This window comes from Babylonia areolata, chromosome 2, assembly GCF_041734735.1.
Source record: "Babylonia areolata isolate BAREFJ2019XMU chromosome 2, ASM4173473v1, whole genome shotgun sequence".
Classification (NCBI taxonomy): domain Eukaryota; kingdom Metazoa; phylum Mollusca; class Gastropoda; order Neogastropoda; family Buccinidae; genus Babylonia; species Babylonia areolata.
Window position 1 is genome coordinate 26055233 of NC_134877.1, and position 17199 is coordinate 26072431.

General features: G+C 39.9%; 1 protein-coding gene across 20 annotated transcripts in view; it reads right to left on the reverse strand.

Annotated features, from left to right (window-relative positions):
- The window catches only part of LOC143299761 (uncharacterized), a 118570-nt gene that overhangs the window by 78036 nt on the left and 23335 nt on the right, over positions 1 to 17199 (reverse strand). Inside the window, exons 4-5 of one of the 20 annotated variants that reach the window (XM_076613265.1) lie at positions 1665 to 1902; positions 404 to 574 (exon numbers count right to left, since the gene is read on the reverse strand). The exons of 11 other annotated variants lie outside the window; for them this stretch is intronic. In XM_076613265.1, coding sequence (XP_076469380.1) covers positions 553 to 574; positions 1665 to 1902 — 260 coding nt within the window. In that variant the 3' untranslated portion in view covers positions 404 to 552. 8 more of the 20 variants (XM_076613311.1, XM_076613320.1, XM_076613301.1 and 5 more) reach the window with 8 other exon arrangements.

Genomic DNA, 17199 nt, shown 5'->3' on the forward strand with positions numbered 1-17199 from the left:
CACATGGAAATTGTTATAAACCACTGTTATTTCTCTTGCTCTCACCGCTCTCCCACAGGGAAAGTTATATAAACCACTACTGTTTCTCTTGCTCCCACCCCTCTCCCACAGGGAAATTGTTATAAACCACTGTTATTTCTCTTGCTCTCACCGCTCTCCCACAGAGAAAGTTCTATAAACCACTACTGTTTCTCTTGCTCCCACCCCTCTCCCACAGAGAAAGTTCTATAAAGCACTGTTTCTCTTGCTCCTATACCTCTGAAGCAAGGGGAAAGTTCTATAAACAACCATTATTTCTCTTGCTCCCATGGCTCTCCCACCCATTGGGAAAGTTCATTAAACTACTACTGTTTCTCTTGCTGCCTCTTCCACCACTTTCTCCAGTACTGGTTTTGCTTTTCACGGTACTGTCGGTAACGCTCGGGGTTTTGCTTTATGCGCTCCCTATATCGGCGGGCGTTCTCCAGTTTCTTCATTTTGTGCATCTGCAGGGACTGGAACTGCATGTCCGTGGGCCGTGTCCTCCCCAACATTTGTGAGCCGTAACCATAATCATAGCCTCTCAGAACGCCCGCTGAAATAGAGAAACACACGTCTTTCAACCTATCATCTGGCTGGGACTTCTTTATTGTTGTTGTTGTTGGGGGTGGGTGGTGGTGGGGCTCTGTTCTTCACAAGTTTCTTCTGTAATTTCCCCCTTAAAAGTAATGTGGTTTTGTGTGTGTGTGTGTGTGTGTGTGTGTGTGTGTGTGTTTTCAAATTCAAGTACAGTGTATACTAATAAATCAGCTTGACAATACCTATACTTACACGTCATCATTTATTCTCACTTGCTTACTTTGACCTATACAATAAAAAGAGGAAGGTGTGGAGACAAAGTCAGGAAGGAAAGACGGATGTCAGAAAAATGCATGACACAATACTTTTTTTTTTTTAAGAAAATGAAATCATAATTCATACTGTCTCACCAAACCACCTCTGACTCTGTAAATGACATCACTTTCATGAATGAAATCACAGGAAGAATTTAACATTATTGTTCACGAACCCCCCCACCCAACCCCTCCCCCCCCCCCCCCCCCCCCCCCCGCAAAAAAAAAAAAAAATAATAATTTTAAAAAAAGTTTAAAAGTCGACTTTTTCACATGGACTGTAGTTCACTGCACAAATACACTCACTTCAAAGTTTCATCACTCCTTTCTCCAATAGCCCACCTTCACAAACACACACATCACAAAGAGTGAGAATGCAAGTCTTGATTCATCACATCTACAAGAATGTGTCATCACTTCCTCTCTGTGTCATGACTGTTTTACTGGGATGTTTCTCCTGCGTTTTTACCGCTTTCTCTAAGCACGCCTCTTGTTTGTTCATTTCACTCATTTCAGTCAACAACTCTTTTTGATCTTCAAAAAAGACGGAAAACCAATGATTGACCCAATTATGTTAATCACCACACACACACACACACACACAACCAAAGGCTATACCAGCGCCGACAAAATCATTCCTTTGCAATGTCTGTTTTGTGAAAAGCTCTTCCACATTTTTGAGGGAACCCAAGGGACCACCCCCCCACCCCCCTCCCCACACACACACCTCCACCTCCACCCCTTATTTCACTCCCACGTTTGTCTTTTCTTCTTCGCCCAGTCCCTGCTCACTGGTGATGATGCTTCATTTTGTCACAGTATTTCTTGTTGTATTGTCGCTGTTTCTCCTGGTAGTGTTTCAGTCTCTGGGGGTTTTGTTTCAATAGTTCTCGGTAACGTCGCATTCTCTCTGCGTTTTTCGAGCGGCCAGTGTGGAAGGCTGACAGTCCCGGGTGGACTTCAGAGCCCCACACGGACGGACTAGGGTGGGTGCTGCTAGGGGCCGCCACTCCTGCCGCCGCAAACAGCACTGAAAGAAAATCACCACAAAGTCTGGGGTCAGAATGGGTCCTTCTTCCGCAATCAAGGGAGTGCATTTTTTGGTGTTGGTGTTTGTTTCTTTTTTTTTTTTCTTTTTTTTAAAATTTCACTTGCATCTCTATCAAAATGTTATATTCTTACCCACTTTTTTTTCCTTATACATGGTATCTATACATATATACAGATAAAAAGTGACCGCGACAGACTGACTGAGGGGGAGAGAAAGAAATCAAGCAAGGGTGTGGGGGCTACTCGTTTATTTCTTTTAAGTATTTCACTTGCTTGTCTGTTGACGAGCAACTGAATGAACCAGAAGAAAATCTTGTTTTCACTGTCTAAAGCAGACAAAGATTTTGAACTGAATTTGAACAGTATGTGTGAGGCAACAACACAAGCCACATTCACAACAGACTCACTTTCAACACCCTCTTTTTTCTTTTGTCGTTTGCATAAGGCTGTTCAGCTTTCGAACTGTAAGTATAAGTTTGAATATGGATATGTCAGCTGACTCGACAGTAAAAATATTACCAAACTGTTGATTACCAAACCATGTGACTACGTTGTTTTTTTACACTCAACAACCGGTTAGGATTGACCATGGTTTGGATTTCACTGTTGCCATGAAACCACAGACATCATCACTTTGTTGTTGTTTTTTTCACATACTCATGATCAGATGCCCATGAAACCTGGTTCTTTACCTTTCACACAAGATGGATTCCATGGAATAGGGGGAAAAAGGGTTCTGCATATCCACTGCACTTACAGGAACAAAGATACAAAGGAGTACCGCTACTGTACAGCACACTGTCTCCTTATTCCAAAACAAAATTTTAAAATTCCTCTTCAAAAAGATAGTGATCTGCTCTGCATTGACACCCATACAAACTCCGGCACTCCCAGAAAACATGTCTCCATTTCCTTTGATGTCAGTTTGTGTATGCTGCACTGGGTTACAGTTTCATGCCTCCCCAACCACCGCCGCCCTTTTTTACAACCCCCGCCCCTCCTCCCTTTTTTTTCTTCTTCTCTTCTCCACCTTCCTTTGTTGTTTGCTTGATCAAGGTTCTATATACAAGAAAATAATAACTATTCTGAAACAGTACCAAGTTTCTTGACATATACCCTAGGAAAAGTAAGAAAGCTGAGAAAGAGAAACGAAATGAAACAAAATCTTATTAATTACCATAAAAAAGAAAAGCACCAGAAAATGAAAAGACAAGTGATGAGATGGAGAACAAACAGATGGAGTGAGAGCAAGAGACACAGAGAGAGATGGAGCAAGAGAGGAAGAGAGAGGAGAGGGGAATGAAATTGAACACATTGTGCACTGTGTCATTTTTATAATTCATATGCATGCACTGGTCACATTTCAGATTTATGAAGGCGGTACAATCTGTATTACTGTATCTATCAAACATGGTCCAAGCAATACAAATCTAATAATAAGCTTTTTTATGTTTAAACTACACGTTTTTATTTTTGGATTTTATTCTATTTTAATCTTTCTTCTCTCTCTATGACAGTTCCTAAGCATCATCCCCCACCCCCACCCCCCCAGTCCCCCCTACCACCCCCAAGCATCTTTCACAGCCGCCCCTGTTGCTTCAGTTTCTCTCTGTATCTTCGGTCATACAATTTTCTGCGTTCAAGATATTGTCGGTACAAGACTGGGTTCTGTTTCAGGCGCAGCCTGTAGTTTCGCTGGTATTCCCAGTCTTTCCTTGCCGAGGACAGGGCTTTCCCTCCGGCTGCTATTGAGGTTTCTGAAAGGCCCTGCTCCCACATGGGACCGACTTCCAAGGGGTTGGCTGAAAGAAAAAAAAAGTTTCGGTTTTCTTTTGGAATTTAAATTCTAAATCTGACAAGTATGCCCTTCTTTCTTTTTCTTTTTTTAAATCACTGTGCTCTGAACTAGTCCTGACAACAGATCCTCCAAAGAAATACTCTACTTCTGACTTTACAGAGATCTGTACAAGTAAGACTGAGCAAGGCACGGTTTCAGCATGCATGTATTTACTCACTCACAGGTGTTGCCTGCAAGTTGCAATTGTGCTAGAAAAGAAAGATCCTTACATGACATACAAAATCAACAATCAATTTGCACCACCACCAATGTGGCTTGTGTCTAGACTCCACACAGATGTGTGCTTATTATTATTATAACGTTTCAAACCAGGCACATGCATGTGTCTACATTGTCCGTGTGTGAGTATCATGGTGTGCACTAATATGCTGTATGAACATGTGTGGGGTGTACTTATACATGTATGTGAAAAACAAATTATCTGCAGCTTCCAATCAAAAAAGCTGACACATTTGTTGCTGTACTTTAAATGATGTTCCTTTGGAAAATAGGGGTTTTATTCTATCTGGTTTGGTCTTTTTATGGCTGTCCCTTCTTCCATCTCACTGCTCATCCCTAAACTCATCCTAACAGTTGCCACCATGAGGCCACCCACTAGAGAAATCCCCGCACTGTGGCTGAATCAGTGTGAGGTTCAGCGCTGCCTGTTCTGATTCAGTACGTACAGGCTACCCTGCACCATGGCCATGTTGGCAGCGACTGGAACAAGGGCTGGGGTGGGTTTAGATAGGAGTCATGGGCCTGTGGAGGGGGATGTTACAGCAGAGGATTGCTTGAGCACAGTGCTGGGAAGGGAGAAGTGAAAGCACTGAAGCACAGTTCTCTCTCTCTCTCTCTCTCTCTCTCTCACACACACACACAAAAGTGTGTCTACTGTCGTAGTTCTGATCCACGAACACAAAGACAAACATTCTGAGAGGAAGTACAAATAGCAAGATAACAATCTCAAAACCATTAAGTCCCAGAGGACCCAGAACAAAGGTGTTTTTTTTTAATTCAATATTTTAATACATAACAATCTCATTCACAATATTCAAATGCATAACAATCTCATTCAGCACTCTGTTGATCTCTGGAGACACCTTTACCCTGTGACTGAACCAGCAAGTTAAAAAAAAAAAGAAGAAAAAAAAGTTTAAAATGTAAGTAGCATCTTATATCTGGAATTATTATAAAACATAAATAATTCCCAATTTTCATCTGCATTTCTGCATTACAATATTATGGCATCGTGCAAAAATGTCACAAAATATATACCAACTGTCTGAAGTGAAATATTCCTTGAACTTGCACTGTAGGAAGTCATTCTTTTCTGGCTACATTGAATCCCCCATCAATTATACTTCAAGTATTTGGGATTCAACTGGCGACAACATTCTCACTACTGAGAGCCTACAGATGCGTGCCATGGAAATACAATATTCTAAAATCATCACAGTGAAATATTCCCTAACTTAAATTATCATTCTCCTGCGTTTGTGGGCTGCAACTCCCACGTTCACCTGTATGTACACGAGGGGGGTTTTACATGTACGATTTTTTTTTTGGCAGCCATACCCTGCTTTCAGGAGCCCCAACTTAAATAAAAGTTTATAAAATGGCACTTCAAATGTTTAAAATTATGTCTGTTTAACTTCAACACCCATAAAAGCTCATGTACACGCAGACGGAATCTCCATTTCCTTTGCTGGGTGGGTGTGTATGCTGTACTGGGAATCAGTTTCACATAACAAATAAAAAGAAAAGTGAAGAAACAGAGAAGAGAGGGAGTAAGAGTGAGAGATGTACAGAGAGGGAGCATTGAGAAATAAATAGAGCAAAAGTGGAGAATGAAAGGGACTGGAGAAATAAGTTTTACCCAATGTGAGCAGTCATTTTTATGATTCATTTGAAAGCATTGGTCACATTTCAATTTATGCAGCGAGTCAGAACCTGTATTACTGTATGACCTATCAACATTGGTCCACACAATAATGAGAATTTTTTTATATAGAAAAGTCTCTCTCTCTCAATCTCTCTTTTTTTTAACTTCAAGAAATTACAGGATTTAACTTTATTCTAAATTTTCTTTTCTCTCTCTTTCTCTGTCACAGTTCCCAAATTGTTTTCTGTTTTGTTTTTTTGTTTTTTTTCAAAGAATCATTCACTGCCGCCCCTGTTGCTTAAGCTTCTCTCTGTATCTCCGGTCGTACAACTTTCTGCGCTCAAGATACTGCTGATACAAGACTGGGTTCTGTTTCAGCCGCAGCCTGTAGTTTCGCCTGTAGGCTAGCCTGTAGTTTCGCTGGAACTCTGCGTCTTTCTGTGCCAAGGACAGGGCTTTCCCTCCAGCCGCTATTGAGGTTTCTGAAAGGCCCCGCTCCGACATTGGACCGACTGAAAGAAGAAAACAGTGTGGGTTTTCTTTTGGAATTCAAGTTTTCTCTGACAAGTATGCCTTTTTTTTTCTTTTTCTTTTTCTCTCTCTTTTTTTTAAAAATAATTCATCTTAATCCTTTCAACAGGTCCCAAGAAAAGTTCCTCTGCACTAAAAACAAAAATAAATATATCACTATACTCTGAACTAGTCTTAGGAACAGATCATCTAACAAATATTCTGCTTGTGACTTTACACAGCTCTGTACAAGGAAGACTGAGCAAGGCACTGTTTCAGTATGCATGTATTTACACTCAGTCATGGGTGTTGTCTGCAAGTTGCAATTCAATGTGCTAGAAACGTTTGAGGATGACCCTTACACAACTTGCAAAATTATCAATCATTATGCACCACCAATGATGTGGCTTGTGGTCTAGACACAGATGTGTGCAAATTGTTAATGTGTCAACTGGGTGCATGCATGTATTTATGTTGTCCCTGTGTGTGTGCAACATGGTTTGCACTGAGAGTGTTGGGTAACATGTGTCAGAGTGTATATGCGCACACATGTGCAAAACAAATTTTTTGCATTTTCTGATAAAAAATAAAAATTAAAAAAATAGCGTTCTCCGCTTGTAAAAAGTAGGGGCTTTATTCTGCTCTGGGTTTTTTCACTGCCTCTTTTTCTGTACCATCTCGGTAGCATTACATCAACACCGCTTAGGTCACCATGACACCAAAAACAACCCACCACAAAAGTCCCTGCACTACTGATAAATCTATTTCATGTTCAGCACTGTCTGTTCTGATTCAATATGTGCTGGCTGCCATCCACTATGCCACCATAGGATGACCACACATTGACTATACTGAGATAAGAACTAGGGTGTGTTTAAACAGGAATAATGGGCATGTGGAGGGGGATGCTACAGCAGAAGACTGGTTGAGCACTGGAGTGGTAAGAAAGAAGTGAAAACAGAGGCACAGCTCTCTTTCTTGGCCATACACACAGAGTTCAGTTCAGTTCATTCAGTTGCTAAAGGAGGCGTCACTGCATTCGAACAAATCCATATATGCTACACTACATCTGCTTAGCAGAAGCCTAACCGGCAGCATAACCCAACGCGCTCACACACACACACACACACACACTTATGCATCCACTGATTCACATAGAGACTGAAACACTTTGAGAGAGAACAATCTCAAAATTGTCAAGTCAATAATTGTTAAAACCTGAAGGACCCCAACAGGATCTTTATTCAATATTTCAATACATAGTAATCTCATTCAGCACTCTGTTGATCTTTGGAAACACTTTATGGTGAGACTGAAACAGCAAATCAATATTTAAAAAAAAGAAAGAATAATACACCATTCTTAAAAGTTAAGTAGTGTCTATTGTAAAAATCAAAACTGAAGTAATTCTCAATTCTTATCTGCACTGCTGCATAACAACAAAGAAATACACAAATCAATTTGCTTTTGTGGTATTTCAACAAAATAAAACACAAAGTTTGAAATACAACTTAAATGATGTAGTGGAGTCACTCAGATTCTGTCTGTAATGGATACATTCTATCACAAATGGCATCACACTGAGTATACACAGCCATGCAACTTTTCTTCTGTAGGCTATTGTATTTTGTGAATAAGTTCAACAAACATCGCAACCAATGGAGCTTCAACAAACAAACATGTATAAAAAATCAACATGTTTTCACAAATAAATAAAATCTTTAAAAATATATAAAATAAAGATACATCAAATTATAAACTCCACAAACTACTTGCAAAAAAATTTTTTTTATTTTTTTTTTAAATCAAAAGTCAAAAAGCATTCTAAAGAACATGAAGTTCAACTGTCTGTTAGGATTTAAATCTGAGTCCTTCCAAACGATATCTCAATCAAGGAATTGCATTTGTGTATTCTGAAGCTGTACTATGACACTGTCCGAACTTACACTACAGTATAAAAAAAATAATAATAATAAAAAAAATTCTAGAACAAAATAGAACCCAGAAGATTCACAGAATTCACAAAAGACATGTCACAAGGAGCGTTCTCTCCGATGCATTGACCTCAAAACCAGCCCCTGAGTTCACTTTGGTTATGAGACGCTCAACTGACTTTACTGCTCTTAGAATTCCATTAATTCCCAAATGGATGAATAAAGATGTATTTTGTGGATTTGAGTGCCCTTTTGTTTTATAAAACATCTGCACTGCATATTTACAATGAAGCAAACCAAGTGACATCACTGTACCAGCAGACCAAGTGTTTCACCTTCAGTGAAGCCAATCCATGAAATCTGATTTTGAAGGAGTAAAGTATATGTCTCTGGCAAGTATGTCACATGTAATGCCCAGGAAGGGTTCTAATTTCTGTTTTATTTACATCATGAATTTACACTTAAAACATTTGTTTCAGATTTTCTATTTTTCTTAAAACTTCTCTCTCTCTCTCTCTCCAAAACATTTGTTTAAAATTTTCTGTTTTTCTTAACCCCCACCCCCCACCCCCCCCACCCGCCCAAGCCCCCTTCTTGTTCATCAACATCTAATCATATATATGAATCCGATGTTCAACATAAGCTCACAATACAACGCTCAAGGAAAAAAAGTCTGCTACTGGAGTTCTAATGTGTGCAGTTTAGTCACAATATGTCCTCCAAAAACACACGATTCTTCTGTAACAAAGTATTAATACACTTTTGGCAGGGGAGTTCAGATTGGGCCAATCAATGCTGCAGTGCAGCTGGAGGTCAATGCTGCTGTTGCTGCCTTTTCTTTTCACGGTACCGTTTTTCATACAGACTTTGCTTTTCACGGTATCTGCGATAGAGGTAGGGGTTTTGCTTCAAGCGTTCTCTGTACAAGCGACTCATCTCGGTGTTCCTATTGGAGCTCGTGCCCCGTAGGCGGGACTGGACAGACAATGGCTGCCATCTAGGGGGAAAATTGCTCCATGCCAAAGATGAACTTTCGTTGAACTCATCCAGTCCCACCGCAAACACTGAAAATAAAAGAGAGAAAAAAACTTCTTTTGTTTGCATTTATGGGTTTGTTCTGTCAGCTGAAATACAGCTATCTTAATTTTGAAAAATAGATTAAAAAAAAAATTCTTCAAAAAGCTCAGCATTTTTTAATTAAAAATTACAATTTCACTTTTATCCTTTCATCCTTTATTCGCAAACAATAATTTTAAAAAAACTAAATAAATAAAAATAAACTGTAAACTTGTACATATCATCATACACATGTGCAAGCACATGCATGCATATTACAGTTTCAATGTGAGTGTGTGAGTGCGTGTGTGCGCACGTGTGCACACATATGGGCTAAATATAACACACATATGGGCTAAATATAACAGACATTTACAACTCACTATGTTGTTTCCATACCTCTCAAACCAACACACACACACACGCACGCACGCGCACGCACGCACGCGCACGCACGCACGCGCGCACGCACGCACGCACACACACACACACACACACACCATAATTTGAAAACTGATCCGAATGAACTGGGATACTATTCAAAATTCTCTGTATGTAGTATTGCATAATCAATGCACATGCCCAAACTCATTTAGTTTTCAAGCACAAACAAGCCACCACCACATGAATGCAATGAGTGTGTTGCTGTGCATGTCTCATTGTCTGTGTGGAAGTGTGCTCCAAAGCAAGCTTGATACTGCGGTTATGAGGCAAGAAAAAAGTGATGATTCAAAACACTATTAACTTTCAGTATAGTTTTACATGTTAACAGCACACAACCAAGTTTTAATCAAGATGTATTTACCACACGACACAACATCTTTCCCCGAGATCCTCATGGAAAATATTATACAAAAGTTTGCAATCTGTAAAGTTCATACGTCTTATCAAGCATCCATAATCAGGATCATTATTCTCCTGAAGAAGGGCCAGCAAGAGAAGATAAAAACTGATTATCCCATACTGATATATCACTTCATCAAGGTCAGTCAAAAAGCCTAGCCATTTGAGAACCCGTAGCACTGCATCTATATAATACATAAAGATGTATCGCATCAAAGTCAAGCACAAAGAAATAAAGTACAACCATTAACAAAAAGAAGAAGAAAAAAGTGGTATAAAAAGAAGGTGTGTTCTTTTCAATCAGTAAAAATGTTCACATAAAAAGCTTTTTATTTAAATTATGGAAAAAAAGAAACAGAGAGAATAAAATTTAAAAAAACAAGACTGATCAATGATCATCCTTGACTGATTTGAAAGTACTACAGATCATTCTCCATCTCAAATTCCGAATCCACACTGATCCTATTCAAAAGGACCCGCAATTCTGCATTGGAATGAACAGATAAATGGTAGAATTTTTATCACACATTTATCACATTTTAGCATTTCATTTCTTCTTTTTATTTTATAACTAATTGAAACCGAAGCAATTTCTTTCTTTCTTTTTTTTTTAAATTTTAACAGATCCATGTACTTTGTCAATGCTAAATGTACAATAATTGTAATCTACCTATACATCTCTTGAATCCGGTTTCTACAACCAGAAGTTACAGAAGACATAAAAGTACTGCCAGGTCAAAGAAAGGTCTGCTCTGTGAAAACTGCCAAATGATATAGGGTCTACTTATCAGCAAAGCTGGAAAGGCGGCAGTTTTGCAATGCTAACTTCCACCACTCAGAGCAGAAAGTCTTCCTCAACAGTGGAGAAAGAAACTGCTGAGTTATAAAAACTACCTTTACTTTCTATAGCACACAAACAGCATCAATCACCTATGCACCCCATGATGTTTTTTTGTTTATTTAAAATGAAAGTCATTTGTTCCACAGTGAAATAAAAAGGCAATGTTCACAACAGAAGTGACTGTAACAAGTAACTGAGCTGTGGATCTTAAGTTCTGAGTCGTGAGCTGTGGCAATCTACGTCCAAAAGACCAGTTTGGAGTGGTACGAGGTGAAACAGTCAGAGGGACACAGCGGAGGACGGCTGGGACACACAGGGCAGTACCAACGCGTGTCATGTCGGATGCCTTTCCGGGCACACACCCGACACTTCCGGTACGGCCGGTTCTTCTTCTGGGTGGCGGGAATTTCGGCCGGAGTGTGGTGACCAGAAAGTCGAACATGATCATCAGCAGTGTGGTGACCAGAATGCAGAGCATGATCATCTCTAATCCACTGATATATTGCCTCCCCTTCTTCCACAGGAAACAGCTGCCTGCCATCTGAAACAGGGTCAATGAAATCACTGCAGTGGGCTCCTTCAGCTGCCAGTCAGAAGAGAAACTCATCAGGCAGGGTTTCTGTCATTCAGAATCATCATTCTGTTTGTGATGGGACTTGGATCAGAGCTAATAGCATCACCTATCAACTGTATCAATATTGCTTCTTCAAAATACAGATGTAACAGAGTTTCTATCAAGTGCAATACATATACAACTTTAAAAATGATTGTGGACATGTATGTCATGAAGTAGACATACAACTAACAAAACCGCCATCTTCTCCAAGTACTTCCAATCTGAACTGGTCATCAGAAACCAAACAATAACTGCATAATAGGGGGGTTAAAAATGTCAAAAAGAAAACAGACACAACAGACCGAGCTATGAGCAGAATGTCCATGCACACTATACTAAGGCACAGTAAAGCCTATCCTTGAGTTTGCCAGAATCTACAATATCAGGCATATAATGGATCAAACAATTGCTATAAGCATTGCAGTCACTTGTTCACAAGACACTAAATCACTATCTTCAATACTGCCACAGAAGTTTTGCAATAAATGCTCACACTTGTTTTGTGCAGGTTCACACTTTTCGGTGATTTACACTTTATCCGCAAACACGACATGCCCTTTTGCAAGTTCTCCAACACAATCTCCATTAACATAATATCATTCCAAACTGTGAGAACAGCCATACTGTAGCCCCGTTTCCAAAAACAACACTTGTTTCCATACAAAGGCCGACTTCAACTTGATTCAGACAGGTGAACAGGTGTGAATCATGTGAACTCTGATATGTTTGCAAGCACACACGGAAACAAATGCAGGAAGTTAACTCTGGAGAAAATGCATGTTTCAATGCAAGACTAATGTTGAAATTTGTGGTGAAAAATGCTCGTTCCAATGCCAGATAAAAATCAGCTGAAGTTTGTTCACCTCCGTGGTTCTTCCGATTTAGCGATTTCCAAAGCTGGTCACCAAAGCCTTTGCACATGATGACTACCAGTAGATAGCTTTGGTGTGATAGTCACCAAAACAGCCGGCCATACAGAGGGCAGGGTGACTGGGACAGGAGCTACAGAACCAGCGCGTGTCCTTCCGGTACCCTTTCTTCAGACAAACCCGACACTTCCTCCTGGGCTTGGGGTTCTTCCCCGTGGGCGGGAAGGCCCGCACAGACTGGGAGTGATCCTCCGACAGACGAACATCGTCATCACTGCTGCCCACCGGCGGGAAGTGCCGCAACGAATGGCCATGAACATCAACCAGAGAGCGTTTATCATCCTCCTGCTCTGCTGCCTGACTGTACACCTCCAAAGAAAGATTGACAGGCTTCACCTCCTGCTCACCTGCAACACCCAAAACATCACAGGGCGTCATCACGCTGCCAGCACGGCTTCCGATCTCACTGCAACACCTACCTCTACTTTTCTACATTCAACACCATTATTTTACGGATTCTGAACCATCAAATCCTCTCAGAGAAAAAGAAACAAGTGGGGATAAAATCACAAAATATTAAATGTACACATACCTTGTCAGAGGAGGCTTTATTGTGAACCTGGCGAGTAAGGACGAAAGCTCCAATGACCTTCAGGGGTTTCAGAAACTGACCACCAGTCACGCTGACAGCCATCATCACTTCAGCCAACAGCTTTTAGCATCAGAATAATACACTGCCTTCAAATGTCCAATATCTGTGCAGGTATTTTCATAAAAGCAAAATGCACACTTCTGCATCCATGTCAGAAATTATCAACTGCAGCAAAAGGACAATTAAGACTCAAACTGAATCCAAATAAAAAATAAAAAAGAGAGACACAATAAAGCATTCAAAACTGAGTAACAGAACACTGCTAACCTTTTTATCAGTTGTAACTGTTCTTCATTTAAATTTAATCTACTAATTACAGAAGTTTGTTTTCCACATATATATATATATGAATCCAGAGAGACAGGGAAGGAAACATTAAAAGGCTGATAGACCAGCAAGTCTTTGGGGGGAAATTTTGTTGTTTTCTGTAGATGTGATCACTCGAGTCGTCCAGAGAGAAAAACAACAACCTCAAAACCAAAAAAACCCCACTTTTTATTCTGAAGGCTTGATGCATCATTCTGGGATGGAATACAGCTTTCATCACATTTTTAGTTCTTCACATGAGCTGACCATTTCTTAATGTCTGTAAGCTATATTGTTTAAATACGCACAGTGAAGAAAAGCTGCCTCCACAGCCTTGTAGTTCTCGTGTACACAACAACAACAAAAAATGTGAATGTTATCTGTTTGTTTGTTGTTGGTTTTTTGTTTTTTGGGTTTTTTTGTTTTGTGTGTGTGTGTGTGTGTGTGTGTGTGTGTGTGTGTGTGTGTGTGCATGCGCAAGCATATATGCATGTGTTTATGTGTGTGCATGCATGTGTGCATGTGTGCGTGTGCGTGTGTGTGTGCTAAACTTCAAATTTACTAATCAGTTCTCTCTCAATCTCTCCACCCCTCCTGAACAAATAATACACATGCAAGCACACACATACACACACACCTCACCTTTCACATATGCATCAATAAGAAAGGCAATATGTAAACAAGACAGAAATCTTCCTTCGGAAAAAGAATAAAACACTGACGTACTGGGTCCATTTTTCACTGAAAATTTCTTCATTTGTGGCAGTAAAAAATTAATGTCATGGTTGACATATCTTTGCACCACACTCATTTTACTGTCTGCTGGAAATTGAGGACTGCTGTTCACCCGTATTGGGCACATAAACTGGCAGATTGCAAGGGAGCTGATATAACTATTGAAGGAGCATCCTGGAGAGTGGGTCAGTTCAAAGACCCTATCCCTAACTGTGTGTGGTTTACATCAGTGATACCATGTCCAGTCACTATCAAATCCAGAAGATGGTCCTGATGATCACCTGGAACTAACAAACTGATTTAATCTGAATGGTACTATTAATACCATGATCATTGCATACTGTTATTCTGATGTTTTTTTGGAGTATCAAAACAGGCACATGTTGTTCAGTTGAAAGTCATGCAAATACGGCCAGTTCACTGACTCTGGATATCATCAGTATCACTCCGCTCAACAACAAAGTCTGCCCCACAGGGAACAAACTGACTTTGCTGTGCACCGGCAGTTGCTGTGGCGACCACATTCAGTTTGTGCTGCGTGGAGCTTTCATGATAGGTCAGAACGTTTTTGCGGAAAGAGGTGTTGCCTAACACAAAGCTGTTTCTTTTGTCCCTAGAGTCAGGCTGCTGGAGGCACACCCTGCAGAACATCTTCCTGCCCTCATGGTCATAGATCAACCAGGGGAACTCTTCTAGCCACGAACTGATGAACTCCCTGCGCCGGGTGGCCTCATAAAACCTGCTTTTCATCTGCTTTTGCGTCACACTATCCTCCCCAGCAAATGCCAAATAGGTCAAAGATGGCCGTCTTTCGGGGTTGTCTGTAACAGAAACCAGTAACTCTGATAGACTGTTCCTGCTGTGAAAACTTGTCAATGTCTGAATTCTTCTTGTTGCTCAAATTGTAACCACAGATAATGAAAACTTTACAACATGAAACTATTGTAAATCTTCACTTTCTGAAGACAGTTTGGTTTACTTTCTTTCATCACTGGATTTGTAGAAGATTATGCAGAGGTGTGTATGCTATTTTGATAACTGAAAGAGCTTTCAGAGAAATTATACTGATTATAAATGGCAATGCTTGTTTTTCTTTTTTCATGTTCAAAATACACTGGAGTTTGAATGTGTCATACCTATTTACTTATGATTCTGTGTGTGTGTGTGTGTGTGTGTGTGTGTGTGTGTGTGTGTGTGTGTGTGTGTGTGTGTGTGTGTGTGTGTGTGTGTGTGTGTGTGTGTGTGTGTGTGTGTGTGTGTCTTTGTGTGTAATGCAGAATATTTTATTGCCCACTAATAATAACACTGCCAGTTTGCTCCCCTGATTTTCCGCACACACAGCCTATTTGTATAGGTTTGTAAAAAAAAAATTTTAATAATTTTTTCGAAAAAGAAGAAGAAAAATATATATAATAAAATCACAAAAAAGGTCATTAAAAGTTAGAAAATGAAACTCTGAAAACTGATTAGTAACACAACAGACTTACTAGGTACACATTATAATACTCCCTTATTTTCCTATTCTACATCCAGTGAGGCATTGAAAGTATCAATATTTCTTTGTTCCAAATTATATATGATATCCCCATGCTGCCATCACTTGTTTCCATCAACTTCAGAGCATTTTTTCATTCTGTCTGAAGCATTTCTAGCATTTCTAATCTGCAAAACATGGCATTACTGCTAACTTTGCCATGTGACAGCGAAGAAACTGTCTCAGATGCCAGTGTTGAAGCACACTCAACACACACTGCACACATGGATCAGTCACCTAGAAAATTCCTCTTCCTCTTCTGAGCACAGCAACAAACTCTGCATTCATTGGCTGCTTCCGATGGTGAACAGGTCAGAGAAGATATCGGTTTACAATATCATCATGGAAATGTGATGCCACTCCAGACATTCAAGACTTCTGAAAGCCCCAATCAAACTCCATCTGAAATGGTTGTGAACAGAAGGGGTCCCTTTGTTCAGTTAAGCAATGTCCACACATTCTCCACCCACCCCCATCTGCAGAATTCAAAAGGATTTCAATAAACTCTTTTGCTTTGAGGGACAATTCTTCCTGTGAAGATTGTATTGTCTCCATGCTTGTTGCTCAAATTGTTATTAGAGATAATGAAAAATAAGGTTGAATAAAACTGAAATCTTGGGCACATGCAGTGTTATGTTGGTTTGTGTTTCATTTCTTCTTATTGTGTCATCCACTTCAGTGATAACAGCAAACGTTTCTATTCTGATCCATCAGTTTCAACAATGATCTTGTGTGCCATGAACACTGCTGCAGCCACCACTTATGACCTATCTAAAACCAACACTGGCTCTGGCACAACCAATGAGAATGGAAGGACTTAACATATGAACGTTCATCCCACTGGTTTTAATCTGGCAGGCAACTCAGTCTTCAATGGAGGTTCAATAAAACACATCCAATGCTATAGTGTTGAAATCTTTTTTTCCTTCTCCAGACTTTCACAACTTATCGAAAGACAAAACCATGAAGAATCTGACACTCAGGTGGCTATGGGTGAAGTGAGCTTGGATAAAAGGGAAAAAAAGGGTGTGCGAGCATACAATAAAATGTGCCCAGATATTAAACATTAAATCTCCTGTCAATTCAGACTTGCCTACCCCAGAATCGGACTACAGTATAAGCGCCACAGCCTCCGAAAATCCTGAACAAACCAAAGTTCACAAATAATGGAAAATAAATCTGGACGGTAGACATGTCTGTGTTGTTGTGCCTCTCTCATACACCACTGTCGCAGCAAATCAATGATCACAGTCAGGCCTCTGCATCAAGCATAGACATATTTCATGGAAAATGTATTTTACAGAGCTTTTGAAGTTTTGAGAAAAGCTTGCTCGGAACTGTATCTGCACAACACACCCTATTTCCTGTTTTATATTATTCAATCACACACACCCTCATAAAATAATCCAAATCAATCACTCAAGTCCAAAACTGTTCTCACCTATAGTATTAAGCTCTGAAGACACACTGATGGCAGCAGTGTAAAAATTATGTCAACTTTTCAATTTCTTGTGAATGCTGTAGATAAAACACAAACATAGCCTTACTATGTGTGACACAGCAAGGCTTCACTACACCTTACACCTTTTCTGCCAGTGGACAGGAAAATATACCTAATCAGCTAATGTTATACATATCTTGATTTTGTGATATTCACAA